A 19,330-nucleotide genomic window follows, 5' to 3' on the forward strand; every position below is an offset into this window, starting at 1 on the left:
TTGTTTGGTTGACATGTTTGAGATAACTTATCGCACCATTTATATCATAGTGATGGAATAAGTTATCTCATATACATGGTGGGATACGTGATCCCAGGATAATTAATCGTGGGATAACTAGTTCCCAACCAAACGACCCTAATAGTAAAAAAAAAAATCTGAATAAATAACACCGTTGGATAGATTGTACCTTTTCATTGTAATAAACTCGATAATGTGTGTGGCTTTGTCCTGACTTCAATGGTTTTGTTAAAGAAAAACCAATTATTGGATAGATTGTACCTTTTCTTGTTGAAGCTTATATATAAGCAACAAGAAATGTGACATTAATTTTACGCCTATATAAATTTATTTTACCAAGTTATTTGATGAGACTATTTTTTTTTATTTGAACAATAAAAATCTAACTTTAAAAAGTATTTAGATCAAACCAACGATACAAGCATAACTGACAACACACGTTTATCATTTAGTCATAATTAAGTGAAGTATATTCTCTTTAATTTTAGATTTGTTAAGATTACAACTTAGTGTAAATATCGAGTAGTATAAGCATCACAAATCATGATTGATCTAAAATTCAGATAAATGAAGAAGATTGTGATAGATTGACGATAATATAATAATAGTCTAATTTGATTAATCTTTATAATTATTAGTGCACCGTGCACGTGAATTAGAAATAGAAACCAAATATGGATGCAAAAAGTTTGATGGTTATTTAAATATATTCACAAGAAATTAAATATTTGAAACATGGAATCTCTATGCAGATTAATGGTAATTAAAGATTAATGCCTTATTATTTCCCTAATCAACCTACTTTTTGTTTAAATTTTTTTTAAAGCAAATGATGCCACTAATAGTTGAAATGAAATAAAGTTCTTGTCATATTGTCTCTTTAACAACTAAGAAAATCCTAATATTTATTTGGAAGAGATTAGATGCTTCAAATTAGTCTTATAATTTTTATTTTTTTTTTATTGAAAAGGTCCAAATTTATGCTTACACCATTCAAAAGGCCTTAGTAGAACAATTAGATATGCTTTTGGTTCATTCTTAATCTTATTATTAGCAAATCGTCTTGTATTTATCACGATATTGATAAAGTTTTAATGTGAAATAGGTTAACTCCATGTTTTAAGTATTCGAGTAAAAAAAAAATCCACACTTACTTCTTTACTTTTGAATTTAATATAAATTATTTTTAGTTATACTTCGAGTTGGAGCTCCTAATAGTCACGGCCCTGAGCAAGGTCATACCTATTGTATAACACGTGGCATAGTTGTTTAAGTTAAGATAGTATAAGGGTAAAATTGATCTCTTACATAGTTGTAATTATTTTTCTATTTTAATTTTTATTCGATATTCGATATTCGATATCCACGTTAGAGTCTTTCTATTTCATAGTCGTGTCTAGAAGGCCTATTTTGGGGAGAAAGTGTTTCTTATCAAGGGATACATAGTACTTACAATCCGATCACCACACTTCACAAATAATAACATACTCAGTGAAATCACATAGATGAAATTTGGAGAGGATTTGTATACACCGATCTTATCCTCACCTCATACAAATAGAGAAGTTATCGCCAAAAGACCCTCGACTAAAAACAACTAAATACATACAATCCGACCACATACATATTTCAACATCCGATGAACCTTTTTATTAACACCACCGCTTAAATTTCGTCTCTATCATTTAAAAGTCGTATAACTTTTTATTTTTTTATTTTTTTTATGACAAGGGAAACCCGCCTTTCGGGTAACAATAGATTATGATCTACCGTTTTCTTTATACATTACTCAATCTTACAAACAATACATTAAATTGTTCTTCTCTAATGTTTACAATAACTTACAAAAATTTTAGACAACAATCTAACGTTTTCTCATAAGATTTCAGTTTACTCAAAAATAAAATCTTTAGATAATCGTCTAACGCTTCCCCATAAAATTTTCAATATGCTTTAACATAGTCATGAAATAAAGTATAATTTTTTATTTTTTATAAAAAAAAACTATTTTTTTTTTTAAAAAAAAAATGCAAGATAATTAAAGGCTGGCAGAGGGCAACGGCTAGTTTTGCATTGGACTTTCCAACGGTCAATAAATGAGCCCAAAAGTGTCGGCAAAATTTGAATTCTAAACAGTATTTGGTATGGCCCATAACCCAACAATATTCGGACCTTTAATTCATTAATTTAATATATTAAACAAAATACCTACTTTATTATATAATATTAAATCATACTTCATTTGTTTCAATTTATTTGACTCGATTCACATTACGAAAATCAAATTAATTATGTTCTTGTGAATTCGGATACAGAATTTGAAATAAAAAATACATATTTAGAAAGTGTATAACAAATATATAAAATTCAGAATATCAAGATATTATTTGAAAAAAATAATATTTAATTATCTAAATGGTAGGTAAGACAAACAAAATGGATGAAGAAAAAATCAAAATAGTATAATTATTATAAAATTCAAATAAATATATTCTCTAATTTTTTTTATGGAATTTATCCAGCTAGCTTTTGCATGAGTCAACTACCAAAGGACTTAATTAATATTACATCCTTATCCTTATTATTGATTAATTAATAGGCATTAAGTTCTCTTTCTCAATGATTGTAAAACTTTTCCTATCATAGTTAATTGGAATTAATCATTTTTTAATGTTAATGAACTTAACTATATCTGATTTTATATATTTAAAATATGTCATTTGAGCTTGGTGATAATGTTGGTGTTATATAGGCTTGATAATTGAATTATTATTGTATTAGTGGAGGTATATATAAGTTGATCTGAACATTACGATATAAAAAGATAATATAATCTGAAATTATAATATATTAAAAATTATAAGTCTCGTGTATAAATTAGACATTCAAGCATATCTTTCTCGTATCGAATTAAAATATTATAAAAATATATTAAGAATTATTTTTATCAAAAAATAAATTTAAGTACAAGCTACCCAATTATTTGTTCATAGATGGACCTACAATTGGAACATAGAGGCATTTTTGTCAAATAGAGTGTGACATAATGACCATGCCAACTATTTTAGATATCCTTATTGAATCAACAAATAATTGCCATTGATTTTCAATTTATTGGTTAAAATTTAAATTCAAAACCATAGTATAATCAAGGGCATTCATAAAAGGATTATAAGCAATTAATATGATAATTGTTTTCATATTCGTCGAGTAATTACGACAATTACGTTTTTAAAAGAATTAAAAATTCTATCTTACATTTTTTATTGTCAACATGATCTTTTGCTCATCCGTTCTTGCTATTTTATATCCCTATTCACTCTATTAAGATTTTTTTTCATCGTGAGATTTCTTTGGCCAAGAGATGTCAAAGTTACAATGTTAATTGCATTATACATATTATATATTGATTCACGTGTAAATTTTAAAACTACGAACTTAGTCAAACATCATATGAAACATAACTTGTTCAGAAATCTGGATGAATACTCGTTTTTACCATATCACACTCTATAAATTCGACACCGAAACAAGAAAATGCAAAAAAGAATGATTCCCACCCCCCCCCCCCCCTCCCCTCCCCCTCAGTTCTTGCTACTTTATATTTCTAATTCTCTCTATTAAGATTTTTATCTAGCGATTTCTTTGGCCAAGAGATACCGAAGTTACATAAATTATTTGCATTTTACACATTATATCTTGATTCATGTATAATTTTAAAACTATGAACATCATGTAAAACATAACTTATCTATGAAACTAGATCAAAACTCATTTTTATTGTATCAAACTCTATAAATTCGACTCTGAAATGAGAAAATGCAATGAAAGAATGAATTATTTTCCTCATCGTAATAAAACCATTCAAAACGATAATAAAACCTCAAATTATATATTTCTATTTCCTTCCACTTTATTTTTTTTCAGAAGCAAAATTTGATATTCAAGTTAAAACAATACTTTCAAGGTTAAACTTAAATTATGTTTTTCCACTCTTATTCACAAGTTTAACCTCTAGAAATAAAAAAGAGATCTTTACACAAATAGCCCGACGATTGGGTGAGGTGTTATTTAAATTAATTTTTTCAAAAATTAAAAATATAGATAAATGTTTTTTCTCATTATTTTTCTCTTATATTCTATACTTTCCTCTCTGGACTATGTTGGTGTGTAACGTATACATATACATATACATCAATCAGTGTCTCTTTAATCCAAAATTCATCAAATGATATATTAAAAAGGCATCACTTTCTGGATTTTTTGTGGGTGTTGTTCCAAGTTAGAGAAAGGGAAAGCAAATAGACACCTTACTACTCTAATCCATTTACCCACTTGTGTTCCTTTCATTTTTCTCTCTCTAGAGGCCTAAAGGTGAGTTTTTGCCATCTGGGGTTCCTTTAAATTTGTTGAATTTTGTTCCAGCACTATCTAGATGTCTGTTTTTCATCAATCTTGATTGTGGGTGTCTGATTTCTTGACTTGGGAGTAATAAAGATTTGATTTTTAGAAATGGGGTTGTGATTTCTTGGAGTTTTGATTCAGATCGGTGCTTCATTTGATGTTACTTGTAAAAGGGTGTATGTAAAGTTGTTTGCTTTCATGGTTGGACTTTGTGGTTTGGGTTTTGATTGTTAAGGTGTAGGATCTCTTTGCTTGTCTGATTAGGTTTTCAATTGGTGAAGATTCCAATTGTGTTTGTGTTGTGTGTGTTTTACTGATTCTTTAATGTTTATCTTTTGTGCATTGTGATATGTGTAAATAGGAAGATTGGGTGTTTGATTTTGATTTTAAAGTGGCTATAGATAAGTGTCTGTTTCAAGTCTTGACTTTGGTTGTGATGAGCAATTTTTTATTTATCCCCTTTAATGAAATCACCAAAGTGCAAGATCCTTTTGAGTCTTCAATCATCCATACCAGTAAGCATTTGAAATGTCTTATTTCTAGGGTTTTAGTTTGTCTTATGGAGTATTATATTTGGAGTTGAATTTTGAGAAAGGTTGGTGGATTAGTGTCAACATGGTTAGAGAACCTTGTGCATACAGGATTTAGGGACTGATTAATTTTGTTGGGGTTATGAACTCAACATGAGTTTTCCAGCTCAAAGTTGCTCCTTTTAATTACTGGCTCCATGGTGTCCTGCTTTTGGCTAGGATCCCAAACTTATCTTTCTCTGGATGTGCTGTTAGTTCTCTTAGTGTATGCTATTATGTTGTTTACTCATTCAAAGTAATCATTCTTGTAATCTTAATGTTGGTGATAGTTATTAAACTAAAGCACCTTCTTTGAGGGCGGTTATATGAATTGGTGTGTTGCTGCTGTTTAAGGGGTGTCTATTGTTAAGGGTCAGGCAGCAAACATCCTAATAGTTTTGTTAGTTTTGTCAGTCTCTGATTACCATACTGACGACTCTTGTGTACTAAGTTGAAGTACCAAAGTGAGCTTTAGTGTTTAACGATATCCACTTTGGAATTTACCAGATTGCGGAATATGTGATCGACTATGAATTTATCCGTTCTAGATATCAATGGTCCACTTGACTAATCTTTTGGCTGGGCGCTCAGATTCTTTGCCTAATCATTCTTTGTAGCACTGTTAGCTTCAATACTACCATTGTTTCTGTTGACGTTCGAGATCAAGTAGTTTTAGACCACTCTTTTACGAAGTGAGGATGAAGATACTTCGGCATCTAACATTTCTCTTATAAGTGGTTGAGTTTTCTAATTATACCACTGTGTGATGTCTTTACGTCTGACTTTACACTGAAACTAGTCAAGCTGCCATATTTCATGATTTTGATGTCCTGATTGTGAAGGGAATTTTATTCATGTAGTGGAACAACATTGAAAATCAAGAGTTGCATTCTGTGGAGCTTATTAACGAAAAAACCATGCCCCAGTGCTACCAAGTAGGTAGTGTACAACAGTAATTTCACAAGTGGGATCGAGGGAGGGTGGTGTGTACACAAGCCTTACCCCCCTACCCTGTGAGGGTAGATAGGCACCAAGTAGGTAGTGTAAGTTCGGAAAAGTAGAGCTATATGTGTGATTGGAACACTCGAGTATATTATTTTGTCTTTGAGTATCAGAGACTTTTTTAGACATTTGTCTTATTGTATGGACTAATATGGAGAAGAGGAGTCTATGGACTTGTACTTGTATTGACAATTTTGTGATTCTCTGACATATTGTCCACACCTGGTGGATTGACACAATTTTCTTGAAGATGGCCTTGTCATTTTGAACAGCTCTTTACTTGCCTGTTTCTTGTGATTGATTGGACAGTTGAAGGATTGTATTCTGATGATCTTTTTCTGGCCCTTTTGCAGGATTCTTTCATAAGCTTGATTGTCTCAACATCTAAACTATCAGCTAAAACTACGTGCTTCACTGATAACTCATCAGCAAAGTTGCCAACTACTCCTAGGACATCAACTTATATTTGGCTATGGTATTTCATCGAATTCAATGTGTTGCTATTACTAGGTTTCTTTATGTCATTTTCTTCCTGGATCCAAATGAATTAGTTCTTTTTTTTCTGTTTCATTATCTTGTGATAAGTGATTAGTATGGTAATTTGCCATTTGTCAATTGATTTTGTCCTAAATTTGTTTTTTTGTCATAGGCAACTAATGAAAATCTGCCACCAAACGTGATAAAACAATTGGCAAAGGAATTGAAAAATCTTGATGATTCTCCTCCTGAGGGCATCAAAGTAGGTGTAAATGATGATGATTTTTCAACCATATTTGCTGACATTGAGGGTCCAGGTATGTTGTGTTTGTTGTATATATTTTCAGTTCTTGAGACATGACACTTGTTCTAATTGCTCCTTATCTACCTTGCAGCTGGGACTCCTTATGAGAATGGGGTATTCCGCATGAAGTTGATTTTGACGCATGATTTCCCTCATTCCCCACCCAAAGGTTTGTCTCAACATTGCAATGTTTTCAAGTTTTACCAGTGTGACGTGTTTTGTAGTCCTTTACTTGTATCGGTTTCTTTTTTTGATGTTTCAATCAGTCGGTTCTGCATTGATCACAATTCAAGAACCTAATTTGTATTTTCCCCGTTTTTTCGTTTTAGGAACTTTTTTTTCACTTTCTATTCATTTAAATAGGTCAAGTAACTTTACTTTCTGGGGTACCTTGGCTCCTACATGAACTCTCCAGCCGTTGATGTAATTCTATAAATTTCTTGGCATTATTTTTGTGAGCATATTGTTCTCTGGGATAAGCTGCAATTCCTTTGTCAATTCTCATGGAAAAGTTTAATAGCAGTTACCACTTGAAGCATTGCAACTTTCGGCATCTCTGGGAGGAGATCTCTCATTGCCAATTACTAAGCAAATATGGCTGAGCGCATAATTTACATTTTTCGTTTTTTTTCTAGGTTATTTTCTGACCAAGATTTTTCATCCCAACATTGCTTCCAATGGCGAGATTTGTGTAAATGCTTTGAAAAAAGATTGGAGTCCTAGTTTGGGCCTACGACATGTTCTCATGGTAAGTTTCTGTTTTTATTTCAAGTAAAAATTGAGTCTCATCTGGTGATATATGTTTGAATTGACATTATCCTTTCCTTGATGGTTTTGTAACAGGTGGTAAGATGTTTACTTATCGAGCCATTTCCAGAATCTGCGCTAAATGAGCAAGCTGGCAAGATGCTTCTTGATAATTATGATGAGTATGCTAGACATGCAAGGTGAGTTAGCCCGACTAGCTTCACTTCATGCCACCTTGATAATTATTTGGCATCGCCATGCCTGATTTGTTGCATTTATTTGGTACTGCCGTGCTTGATTATCCTACATATGTCTTTATATTTATGGTGACAACATGGTTTTGTTGTGCTTTAAGTTGCATCTTATTTTTGTGCATTTAATAGAAATGTTACAAGTACATTTTGAAAGGGTTGCAACAGAAATCAAATTGGAAAATGATCATACTCATTTCCTCTTTGTAGATGTAAAAACCTGGAATTCCTGCTCGTAAATCCGATGACTGCGTTTTAATAGACTTAAGCCACTCTGGCTGACTAGCATAGTTTATGTGGTTGTAGGTAATATAGTGTTTCATTCAACTTATGCCCTGCGTCATCCGCCCTTAATAGATGAAAAAATAGGCTACCTTTGTAGTTTTAAGTAGCGTTTAGCACTTTGAATGCACTTCCTGACCATCTAATGCTCCCTCTGTGTTTAAACATGCAGGCTTTATACCAGTATTCATGCTAAACCAAAGACTAAGTTAAAAACAGGAGCTATTTCTGAGTCAACGACAGCCCTAAATGTTGGCCAGACACATACTTCACTGTGTAACGTTGACCAGAAGACTGTGGTATCTGGAGTCGCACCTCTCCAACAGCCTTCTCCGTTAGCCCCTACAGCTAACATTGTAAAAGGAGGAAACAATCTAGACCATCCACTAACTGCAGACACAGCAGTTAGTGGGTCAGCAGCACCACCATCACTGACCATGAAGAAGGAAGCTGGATTGGCTAAACTCCCTGCAGACAAAAAGAAGATCGATGCGAGAAAGAAAAGCTTGAAGAGATTATAAACTTGTTTTTAATGGATTTATGTGACTAAATCCTTTGTTCTTTATTGCTTTTGTTTGATAGATGGGAGAAACAATCCTGCAGAATTGAATTTGTATTTTGCCCTGATAAATGAAATTGATAATTTCAGTTGTTTCTTTCTTGTTTTTATATGGCTCATCATCAGTCTGTAGTGTGAAATATGCATATTCCTTTATATAAATGGAGATGTTATTAATTAGGGTAAACGTTTTAACGGTTGATACCAACGGAAAGGGAGCGGCCAAGCACAGTTCACTCGCGTTGATCAATCAAGAGGGTTGCCGCCACTCCTTAAGGTTATCTGTTGTATCATACACTTCTTGCATTCTGTCCCACGCTTCATACCTACCTCCTCTTTCTTCTTAAGGTAAGATAAAGGGTCAGACATGGTGGGGTAGGAGCATCCAGTCGGCAATCTTTTTGGCTTGACCAAGATGTCTTATGTCCTTCGAGTTGCATGTCGTTTTAATCGAAAGAACTTCTTGCGCAATTCATGCCTTTCTGTTTTTATGGCCGGAAATTCTTTCTTGATTTTCATAAAAAATTGTTCTCTGAACTTTTTATCAATAGTATATAAGACTCGTGATTCAGGCAATCCAATCTTCCGTGTGTAACGCGGAAGCCCCCAAAAATGGGTGATCAAAAGATCGAATTACTATGCCTATCTTGGTGGTCTTTCTTCTTGGCTGACTCGTCTAAGTGCCCTCCTTTGTCTCATTGTTAATCTCGTAATCATTCGATTCCGCCCATAAAGCTAGCTCCTACTCCTCCTCCTTCCCCTTTAGGATAGGATCCTTCTTGGTCCATCTTTCACTAATGATCTCACCATTTTCTAGTAGTAGTAGTTCGCGCGAGGGACTATCCTTTCTATCGCTTGCCCTTGCCTTTCCACACCACATTACATTAGATGGGTGTTGTTATCTTATGTATCCTCGAAGCAAATTTTCGACCAGAGCACCGTTGTCCGCGAGAAAAATTTCCCATTCTTCCTTTATGCTTCCCTCAAATCAGTACCTCCTCGGTCGTTCCTTTATTCAATATCTGCCATGCTAAGAATAGGGGGTTTAGGAAGAATACATACTTTGTTTTGGTCATGTGTCGAACTCTTTTATCTTCGCCAAGACGCTTTCTCAGCGATCTTTTCTCATCCTGAAGTTGATCTCCTATCCTCTACTGACCCACCCCAATCAGCATTACTATAGATTTCAACTCTCCCATGGCCATGATTAGTATAAGATCATACCTTTGCCAAGATAACCTTTGAGGTACCTCAAGATCCCGTATACTACATGTAGGCGTGCTTGACAAGGAGCATGCATATAATGGCTTACCAACCCCACAACATAGGTAATGTCAGTTCTAGTTTTCCCACAAACCTCTGCTGCCTGCATCATCCATTCAAACGTTTTTAACGGTTGATACCAACAAAATCTTGAAGCAACAATAAAGTTAAATTGTAATTCAGACTTGCAACAGGGTGGATAGCATATGTTTGTTGTACCCTTGGGCTGCTGGCCCTTACCCGAAACCTACATGAAATGGGTGGTACATTGCATACTAAACTAGTCAATACATGATGAATCCTTACAAAACACTTCGCGATGAGGAAATTACCCTCATAAAATTGCATTCATCAACTAAGAGGATCAAAGAAAGTACATAAACTTCAAGAAAATAAGTAGAGATTACACCACCCTTACAATAAAACATTACATTCAATGAAGGTTCAATACATCGAGATGGTAAGACTTACATTATACTAGACAAGATCCTATCCAATGAATTATTTTGGGCTTTTTTTCACATTTTTGACAAGTCTAAACTTCAAATGTAACAAGAGGATGGTGGAATTACTTGGCCATCATGACCTTAACAAACTCCTCATAGTTGATTTGTCCATCACCATCAACATCTGCTTCCCTAATCATCTCATCGACTTCCTCATCAGTAAGCTTCTCTCCAAGGTTAGTCATCACATGACGAAGCTCAGCAGCTGAGATGAAGCCATTTTGATCCTTGTCGAAAACTCTGAATGCCTCTTTCAACTCCTCCTCAGAGTCAGTATCCTTCATCTTCTTGGCCATGAGGTTTAAAAACTCTGGGAAGTCGATGGTTCCATTACCATCTGCATCCACCTCGTTTATCATGTCCTGGAGCTCAGCTTCAGTAGGGTTCTGTCCCAACGACCTCATCACAGTCCCAAGCTCCTTGGTCGTGATGCAACCTATACAAAAGCTTCACCATTAGCTTACTGCACGAAAACTAACAAACCACACTTACCATCAGTAAGCTACTGTCCACAGAAGAAAACAGAAAATACACCACTTTTCAACTCATGTCCCAGAAAATAAGGAACACAAAAAAAAAATCACCAAATTTTCAACACATACCAACATTTCTAACACTGTTATCAACATTTAATAAATATCTTTAACACTTCCCTAATAACTAATGACAAAAATCATTCATCTAATTGTTCGTCCCAATCAATGAGTTCAAACATTTTGGTTAGCATTTAACACAAACTGAAGCCAGTAATAAAGGCCAAATTTTTCATCAAATTATATTATCACTTCTCAATCCATGTATAATCCAATTTACAATACAGCTTCTCTGAAATAGCTCTTAATTTCTTCTTTTTTAAGTTCTTTCATTATCGTGGTCTGGTTCAGCTTGCACGCACCTTTACTAATTCCACGGCCTCCGACACACACAAGTCCCACTAATTCCACTACCTCCCACCAACACGCGTACGGGGTAACTCCATTTTTTTTTTATAACCATGATATCCAAGCCAACTTACACACACTAGACTAATTCCATAAAATACCTCTCAACTCCCACCACCACCAGCAACAAGTACCAAGTAATCCTATCCACCAAGGTTAAGACAGATGGAAGGAAATCAATTGTATTTTTGTCTCTGTTGTGATTTGAACCTAAGGCTCACGGTTCTCTCAACCACTTCAGGTAACTCTATCGCCCAAGCACCTTCTTAATACGAGACTTCATGGTTCTCAACTCAACTAACCGGCCAAATCTTGTATGCAGATATCAAGTAACTCTATTCACCAAAAACGAAAAAAAATCACTTGTTTTTCAACATGAGATCTCATGATACCGAAAAAACAGTAATTCACCAACGTAACCTCAAACTACATAGCTTCCATATTCTCTAATTCATTTTTAACGTTTCAACAAGCTAGAAAATCTATTTTTTCCTCTATTTACTAACTGAATATTCTCATATATCAACCTGTCACCGAAAAAATCAACTAGTTCATTCAAAATTTCAAATCAAACGTCAGATCTGCAACAAAACAGATTCCACATACACCTATAAGCATCAAAAACACAAAACATATACACATTTACAGAGAAAAAAAAGGCGCCAAACCATCTCCGTCCTTGTCGAACAAGCTGAAAGCCTCTTTGAACTCAGAGATCTGGTCATCAGTAAGCTGATCCGCCATTTTTCTTCTTCTAGTAATCACAGAGAAGATGATTCTAGAATTTCACACAAATTTTTTGAAAAATTTTCAGCTCTGTATGGATTTTGGAATTATGAGAAGATTGGTGCTTTTATACCAAAAACTACAGATTTCATGGTACATATAATTAAAGTAACTTTTCAAAAAATAAATGAAAAGAAATGAATTTGAATAAAAAAAGAAGAATAAAAAACAAAAATAGTAAAGTTTTGCCTCTCTCCTTACATTATACACGGATAGTGATTGATTTATGTATTTCGATTGTCCCTTTTTCCCTCTTTACCCCTCAATATTTATAGAATAATTATAACATCGGTAATATTATACGATAATGAATGTTGGACCGCTAAGATCTATCGTATAATGTAGATATTATAATGTATATATGCGACATATAAGATTAGACGAGATAAAATGATCTCTTTTGAAGATAGATGAAAGAATATTGTTGAGACAGATTAATTGTATTCTACATTAATCTTATGATATATCAATTATACAATTCTATATAACATGTATATAATCAAAAATATAAAATAAAGTATTTAGGATGTAAAAGTCACTTAAGTCCACACGTACAAATTGATTTAAGCTCCTCTATCATTAAATGAATAATCAAATATTGCACTAAAATTGTAAGTACTCCTTCAGTTTTAATTTAAATTTTATAATTCGAATGTTAGAAATCGAATCGTCATTAGCAAAGAATATTTTACAGGATTTAATCAAGATTAGTTAGGCATCAAAGCATACACCGAAAAGGAAAGAACAAAAAAGACATTAGTATCAACGACACCAATTGTAATACACTGAATATAGTCTTACAATTAGTAGAATTTGGGAAGAGCAAAACATGTATAAATTAAAGACTCTTGTAAGATAAAAATATTGTTTTTAAAAGACCTTTCATTCAAAAAGAGAGTAATCGACACATGATTGGAAGATAAAGTAGCAAGATACAAAATAAATGGAACCAAGTAAAAATACTCATTAAAGAATAAAAAACTATGGGATAATTAAATAATACTACTAAGAAAAACTTATTGAGTAATATGAAAGGGGTAAAATAGTAACTTAAGAAGCAAGTCAAAACATAAAGAAAACAAAATAATGCAACCATGAGGTCCATATATCATCTATGAAACCACTCATTACATGCCACGTTTGTTTTATATCTTTTCATATTTTTTCCATAGAAAATGACTTGTCAATTTTTATCTTTTTTTAGATTACTTTTTTTTTAAAAAAAAAACAAAAGAATAAAAAGGGCCCATTTTTCTCTCTCTTCCATTAGGTGAGTACGCGGTTACGCGTTCCATACGCGGAATGCTTACATTGACTTAAAAGCAAACAGTGGCTGCCACGTAGGATTTCTCTGAACTTCATATTAGAGTTCTGACTAATTTGAATCGCATATTGCAAGGCCTATTTAAGTGTGTCGCTTTCAATAGAATTTTCTTCGTATTCAAAACTTAAATCCGAAATCTATGATTAAGGATGAAGCACTCTACATGCACCGCAATCCATATTGATATTTATTTACTTTCTTTGTTTCATATTATTTGGTCTAAAATGACCTGACACACCCTTTTAAAAAAGTTAATTAAAAATATATTTTTATTAAATTTTTTTGAAATTCTAAATTTGATTGAAACTAGTACAAGAAAAAGTAACTTTTTTTTTTAATTTGTTAAAATAGATAAGTAAAAAATAAAAAAAATAGTGTAAGGACTAGGTAAAAATGAAATGAAAGGAGAATTTGAAAAAAAAAAAATTATTCTCCCTGCCTAAACTTTTAGTAGTGGAATCCCTTTATGTTTTTGTTTTTTAATTTGACCAAGAAAAATAATTAAATTGGATTAGCAAACAATAATTGTATAGAAAAGTTAGGAGCATATATACTCCCAAAAGAAAAGAATCAAGGATTAGTATAATTTCTAGATTGTCACGTCAAGCAATGAATAATTAGAATTTGTTTGTCTCTTAACCTAAACTATGGATGAACTTCTAGCATTATTTTTTTTAATTAGAACGATAATAGTTATTAAAATTATGTATATTTAAAAGTTTGTAAAAATAAAGAATCACAAATATTTATATAAAAAAATATGAAGATAAGTAATTTGTTAATGTGACTCTTTGGAATATTTTTATACTTTATTTAAAAAATGTGATATTTTTTTTTTACTTGGTAAGATTATAAGAACGAAGGAAGAAACTATTTAGAAAAGATGGGAGAAGGGGGATTGTGATGGTTCAAACATGCGAACTGAAAATGTATAGATCGATGTCCAATGAGGATGTTGACTATAATGATTATAAATATAGGTAGAAGTAGGTGGAAAAAATATTAGGAAGAGATGGTTGGATATAATATGACTTACAGAGGAAATAAGTAGATAAGAAGATTTGGAGGTCGAAGATTTATAATAAAAGTGGAGTAGTTATTAGTAGGTCGAGCGCTAATTCTCTTTTCATCATCATTATTATTATTTTTGTATCATTCTTTAATTTTTGTATTACTTGTTATTTAATTTGCTTTAGTTATCGTATATTATTTTGTTATTGCTATATGCTCTTCTTCATTATTTTGAGCATGACAAATCTTTTATTGTTTGTATTTTTTTTTTTGATATAATTTACTTGAGTTGAGAATTTATCGAAAACATTATTAAGAATTCTCGAGTATCGATAAATCCACAAAAGGTAGTGAAAAAGTTATTTGGTCTTAACTCTTATAAATCATTTTTTCAGCCTTAATATAGTAGATTAATTGTTATTTCACTTTCAATCTCGAACGTGTATAGAATTATTTAACAGATGTGACATACATTGCCAAAACAATCACGTAAACTTAGTAAATGTCATTTCATTAGGAATTAACTAAAAAAAAATCTGATTCATCCAAGTGTCCATAAAATCCAAAATTAAATATTACAAGATATACGTAATTTCAATAATTTATAATTAGTTTAATTAATATTCATTAATGACATAAGTTTTTTTTTAATATGCTCGAGTAACATTAATAGGTAATAGTCATTTACCATCTTAATTTTCAGTGAGTTTAACTAATATCCACCGACTGTGTAAGGTTTTTTTACACAATCAAATAGCATTAATTGATAATAACCAATTACCATCTTAATTTTCAAATTTTTTTTTTTGCCGAGTATTTATGTGGTTTAGATTTAACTTTCTAAATTATTTAAGAAAAAATGGTTACCTCATAATCACTCGATTACTAATAAGCAAGGGTAACGTTTGATATAACAAAAACTATTAGGTATATCTATCCCTATAAATAGCCACCCTCCCCAAAAAATAGCTAGAGTTGTATAAAATACACATAACTATATATATATACATTAGTTAGCAGGAAAAAAGGATAAATATACCCCCGAACTATCGTAAATAGTATGTAGACACCCTTCGTCGTACTTTTGGGACATTGGTGCCCCTGTCGTCTAAAAACTAGAGCATATATGCCCTTCACTCTAACAGAAGACTAAATAGGGACACGTGACACAATCTTATCCGTTCATCCGATATTTAATAAATGCCGGATCGATGGATAAAATTATGACATGTATATGTCGGTTAGTAGAAAGGGTGCTCTAGTTTTTGGACGACAGGGACACCAATGTCCCAAAAGTATGACGGAGGGTATCTACATACCATTTACGATAGTTTGGAGGTATATTTGTCATTTTTCCCTAGTTAGTGAATATGAATATAATTTTGACTAATCGGCTAAATGTGTAACTTCTCGAAAAGAAAAGAAAAAACATTGTCATGTCCAATGAATTATTTTTGGCTTTTTTCACATTTTTAACAAGTCTAAACTTTAAATATAACAAGAGGATGGTGGGAATTAATTGTCCATCAGGAGCTTAACAAACTCCTCGTAGCTGATTTGTCCATCACCATCAACATCTGCATCCCTAATCATCTCATCGACTTCTTCATCAGTGAACACCTCTCGAAAGTTAGTCAGAATATGACGAAGCTCAGCAGCGGAGATGAAGCCATTTTGATCCTTGTCGAAAACTCTGAATGCCTCTTTCAACTCCGCCTCCCAGCCAGTATCCTTCATCTTCCTGGCCATGAGGTTTAGAAACTCTGGGAAGTCGATGGTTCCATTACCATCTGCATCCAGCTCGTTTATCATGTCCTGGAGCTCAGCTTCAGTAGGGTTATGTCCCAACGACCTTATCACAATCTCAAACTCCTTGGTCGCGATGCAACCTATACAAAAGCTTCACCATTAGCTTACTGCACCAAAACTAACAAACCACACTTAACATCAGTAAGCTACTGTCCACAGAAGAAAACAGAAAATATGTAACAAACCCGATTTCCAATACAAACACTGATATTTAAAGTTATCTCTGAATACAAATTACAACGGATAATACACACAACAAAGTAATAACACACTAATTACGGGTAGCTTAACATAGAAGAAGGTAACTAGAAGGGGATGAGATACTAGACCATAGAAGGGAGATGAGAGGATCTGAAAGCCAACGCTTCACATAATTTGCCTGCCCCTTCTTCTAACTTCTAGTCCTTTTTAATAGAGATACTAATTGGGCCTGGATCCCCAATTAAAAGTATTTAATAGCCCATAGGCCCTTACCGAGTCAGCTTGGTTCACAACAAAATACACCACTTTTCAACTCATGTCCCAGAAAATAAGGAACAAAAAAAAAAAATCACCAAATTTTCAACACATAACAACATTTCTAACACTGTTATCAACATTTAATAAATATCTTTTAACACTTCCCTAATAACTAATGACAAAACTCATTCATCTAGTTGTTCGTCCCAATCAATGAGTTCAGACAAAAGCTACTACAGATTTAGAAAAAAGGGAGGATTTTGGTTTAGCATTTAACACAAACTGAAGCCAGTAATAAAGGCCAAATTTTTCATCAAATTAAATTATCACTTCTCAATCCATCTATAATCCAATTTACAACACAGCTTCTCTGAAATAGCTCTTAATTTCTTCTTTTAAGTTCTTTCATTATCGCGGTCTGGTTCAGCTTGCACGCACCTCTACTAATTCCACGGCCTCCGATACACACAAGTCCCACTAATTCCGCTACCTCCCACCAACACGTGTACCTAACTCCTTTTTTTTTTATAACCGTGATATCCAAGCCAACTTACACACACCTAGACTAATTCCATAAAATACCTCTCAACTCCCACCACCACCAGCAACAAGTACCAAGTAATTCTATCCACCGAGGTTAAGACAGATGGAAGGAAATCAATTGTATTTTTGTCTCTGTTGTGATTTGAACCTAAGGCCTCACGGTTCTCTCAACCACTTCAGGTAACTCTATCAACCAAGCACCTTCTTAATACGAGACTTCATGGTTCTCAACTCAACTAACCGGCCAAATCTTGTATGCAGATATCAAGTAACTCTATTCATCAAAAACGAAAAAAAATCACTTGTTTTTCAACATGAGATCTCATGATACCGAAAAAACAGTAATTCACCAACGTAACATCAAACTACATAGCTTCCATATTCTCTAATTCATTTTTAACGTTTCAACAAGCTAGAAAATCTATTTTTTCCTCTATTTACTAACTGAATATTCTCATATATCAACCTGTCACCAAAAAAATCAACTAGTTCATTCAAAATTTCAAATCAAACGTCAGATCTGCAACAAAACAGATTCCACATACACCTATAAGCATCAAAAACACAAAACATATACACATTTACAGAGAAAAAAAAGGAGCCAAACCATCTCCGTACTTGTCCAACAAGCTGAAAGCCTCTGTTAACTCAAAGATCTGGTCATCAGTAAGCTGATCCGCCATTTTTCTTCTTCTAGTAATCACAGAGAAGATGATTCTAGAATTTCACACAAATTTTTTGAAAAATTTTCAGCTCTGTATGGATTTTGGAATTATGAGAAGATTGGTGCTTTTATACCAAAAACTACAGATTTCATGGTAAATATAATTCATTGAAAATTAGCAATTAAGTCATAATACATAACATAATTAGTCAAAATATCAACACTTTAAAATATTTATTTAAAATGGCAGAATGATAATATTTTTATAAAATAATATGTATTCAGATTTTAGTATTTTAAATTAATTTTATTTATGAAAAGAGTCCTATATTAGACCAAATTATATATCAATAACCGTTTGAAGTGAAAAAAATAAATTAAACCAATACCATTAACCTTTTATCATCACCATTCACGTTTCTTTCCCCAACTTTCACATTTCTTCCCCACCTTTCACGTTTCAAGTTTATCTTTCTTCAAAGTGCTAAATTGTTGTTCATCAAGAAATTTTCTTTATTGTTAAACGAATTATCTTTATTAATTCAAGCAGATTTCTCGGTTGGCAAGGTAATTTCCATTATCAATTTTGATTTTTTTTTATTTGATGTTTAAACCACTGATTCTATACATTACTGATTTTCAGTCAATTTTTCCAATTTTTATGTGATTTTGTTTAAATATTCACCATATATTTATTAATTTCAATTTTTTTTGTGATTTTCTTTTAATTTTTTAGATTTTGTAGATTCTAGAAATTCATATATATGTTTGTTTTGTTTGATATTTAATACATTTTAAAATTTGATAATATCAAAATTTGCTTTTAGGGTTTTAATTACGGGGAAAACATTTGATTGTCTACAATGACTGATTCAATCAGAATTACTAGAGGTATACCAAATAATATTCAAAATTTTGGGGAATTTCCCTCATTTGATTTGTGTATTACCCAAGGGTTGCATTGTATTTCAATCTCAATTAGTATACCAACATGTTTGTATTTCCTTCTTAATTTGTATTCATCCTAACTGTATGCTAACAATTTTGTATTTTATTGGGTATTCATTCTGTATTTCAATCTCAATTTATATGTGAACAAGTTTGTATTTCTCTTTTGTTTTGTATTCAACCTAATTGTATACCAACAAGTTTTGTATTTTATATGCCTACTTTACCTTTCAAAGTCACTTTGTATTTCAAATGAAGAGAGTATTTAATTTCTTTTGTATTCACAACCTTATATTCAATCTCACTTTGTATTTATAACTTTGTATTTTCATCTCATTTTTGTATTCATATATTGTTGTATTCAACATATAGTTCATGATCGATTAGTTACATTAACTTAATGGGATACAAATTATTGTATGTATTCAAATAGAAAAAACAACTACTAAACTAAAAAAAA

The 19,330-nt window shown here is 32.4% G+C and overlaps 3 protein-coding genes across 3 annotated transcripts; 1 reads left to right on the top strand and 2 right to left on the bottom strand.

The window, feature by feature from the left end:
- The first annotated feature begins 4,193 nt into the window (after positions 1-4,193).
- On the top strand, positions 4,194-8,711 carry LOC125840947 (ubiquitin-conjugating enzyme E2 22). The gene is made up of 7 exons (XM_049519932.1): positions 4,194-4,395; positions 6,350-6,471; positions 6,646-6,790; positions 6,869-6,946; positions 7,413-7,525; positions 7,621-7,724; positions 8,230-8,711. The coding sequence occupies exons 2-7, from the start codon at positions 6,469-6,471 to the stop codon at positions 8,576-8,578; spliced, it is 792 nt and encodes a 263-aa protein (XP_049375889.1). The 5' UTR covers positions 4,194-4,395; positions 6,350-6,468; the 3' UTR covers positions 8,579-8,711.
- A 1,582-nt stretch (positions 8,712-10,293) lies between these two features.
- LOC125840959 (calmodulin-7) lies at positions 10,294-12,126 on the bottom strand. Its single transcript, XM_049519947.1, has 2 exons — positions 11,995-12,126; positions 10,294-10,821 (listed from the first exon to the last, which is right to left on the bottom strand). The coding sequence occupies exons 1-2, from the start codon at positions 12,068-12,070 to the stop codon at positions 10,448-10,450; spliced, it is 450 nt and encodes a 149-aa protein (XP_049375904.1). The 5' UTR covers positions 12,071-12,126; the 3' UTR covers positions 10,294-10,447.
- Positions 12,127-15,866: 3,740 nt separating this feature from the next.
- Positions 15,867-18,069, bottom strand: LOC125840961 (calmodulin-2/4-like). The gene is made up of 2 exons (XM_049519949.1): positions 17,866-18,069; positions 15,867-16,336 (listed from the first exon to the last, which is right to left on the bottom strand). The coding sequence occupies exons 1-2, from the start codon at positions 17,939-17,941 to the stop codon at positions 15,963-15,965; spliced, it is 450 nt and encodes a 149-aa protein (XP_049375906.1). The 5' UTR covers positions 17,942-18,069; the 3' UTR covers positions 15,867-15,962.
- Positions 18,070-19,330: the final 1,261 nt, after the last annotated feature.

Source organism: Solanum verrucosum, unplaced genomic scaffold, assembly GCF_900185275.1.
Source record: "Solanum verrucosum unplaced genomic scaffold, falcon-dt-bn FXZP01000196.1, whole genome shotgun sequence".
In the NCBI taxonomy this organism is placed as follows: Eukaryota; Viridiplantae; Streptophyta; class Magnoliopsida; order Solanales; family Solanaceae; genus Solanum; species Solanum verrucosum.

What these genes read in the sequence shown, in the direction of transcription:
- LOC125840947 (XM_049519932.1), top strand. An exon ending in GCCTACGACATGTTCTCATG is followed by an intron (nt 7,526 to 7,620) that starts GTAAGTTTCTGT and finishes GTTTTGTAACAG; the next exon opens with GTGGTAAGATGTTTACTTAT. An exon ending in GAGTATGCTAGACATGCAAG is followed by an intron (nt 7,725 to 8,229) that starts GTGAGTTAGCCC and finishes TTAAACATGCAG; the next exon opens with GCTTTATACCAGTATTCATG.
- LOC125840959 (XM_049519947.1), bottom strand. Translation starts at nt 12,070, where the DNA reads ATGGCGGATCAGCTTACTGATGACCAGATCTCTGAGTTCAAAGAGGCT. An exon ending in GTTCGACAAGGACGGAGATG is followed by an intron (nt 10,822 to 11,994) that starts GTTTGGCGCCTT and finishes GCTTTTGTATAG; the next exon opens with GTTGCATCACGACCAAGGAG.
- LOC125840961 (XM_049519949.1), bottom strand. Translation starts at nt 17,941, where the DNA reads ATGGCGGATCAGCTTACTGATGACCAGATCTTTGAGTTAACAGAGGCT. An exon ending in GTTGGACAAGTACGGAGATG is followed by an intron (nt 16,337 to 17,865) that starts GTTTGGCTCCTT and finishes GCTTTTGTATAG; the next exon opens with GTTGCATCGCGACCAAGGAG.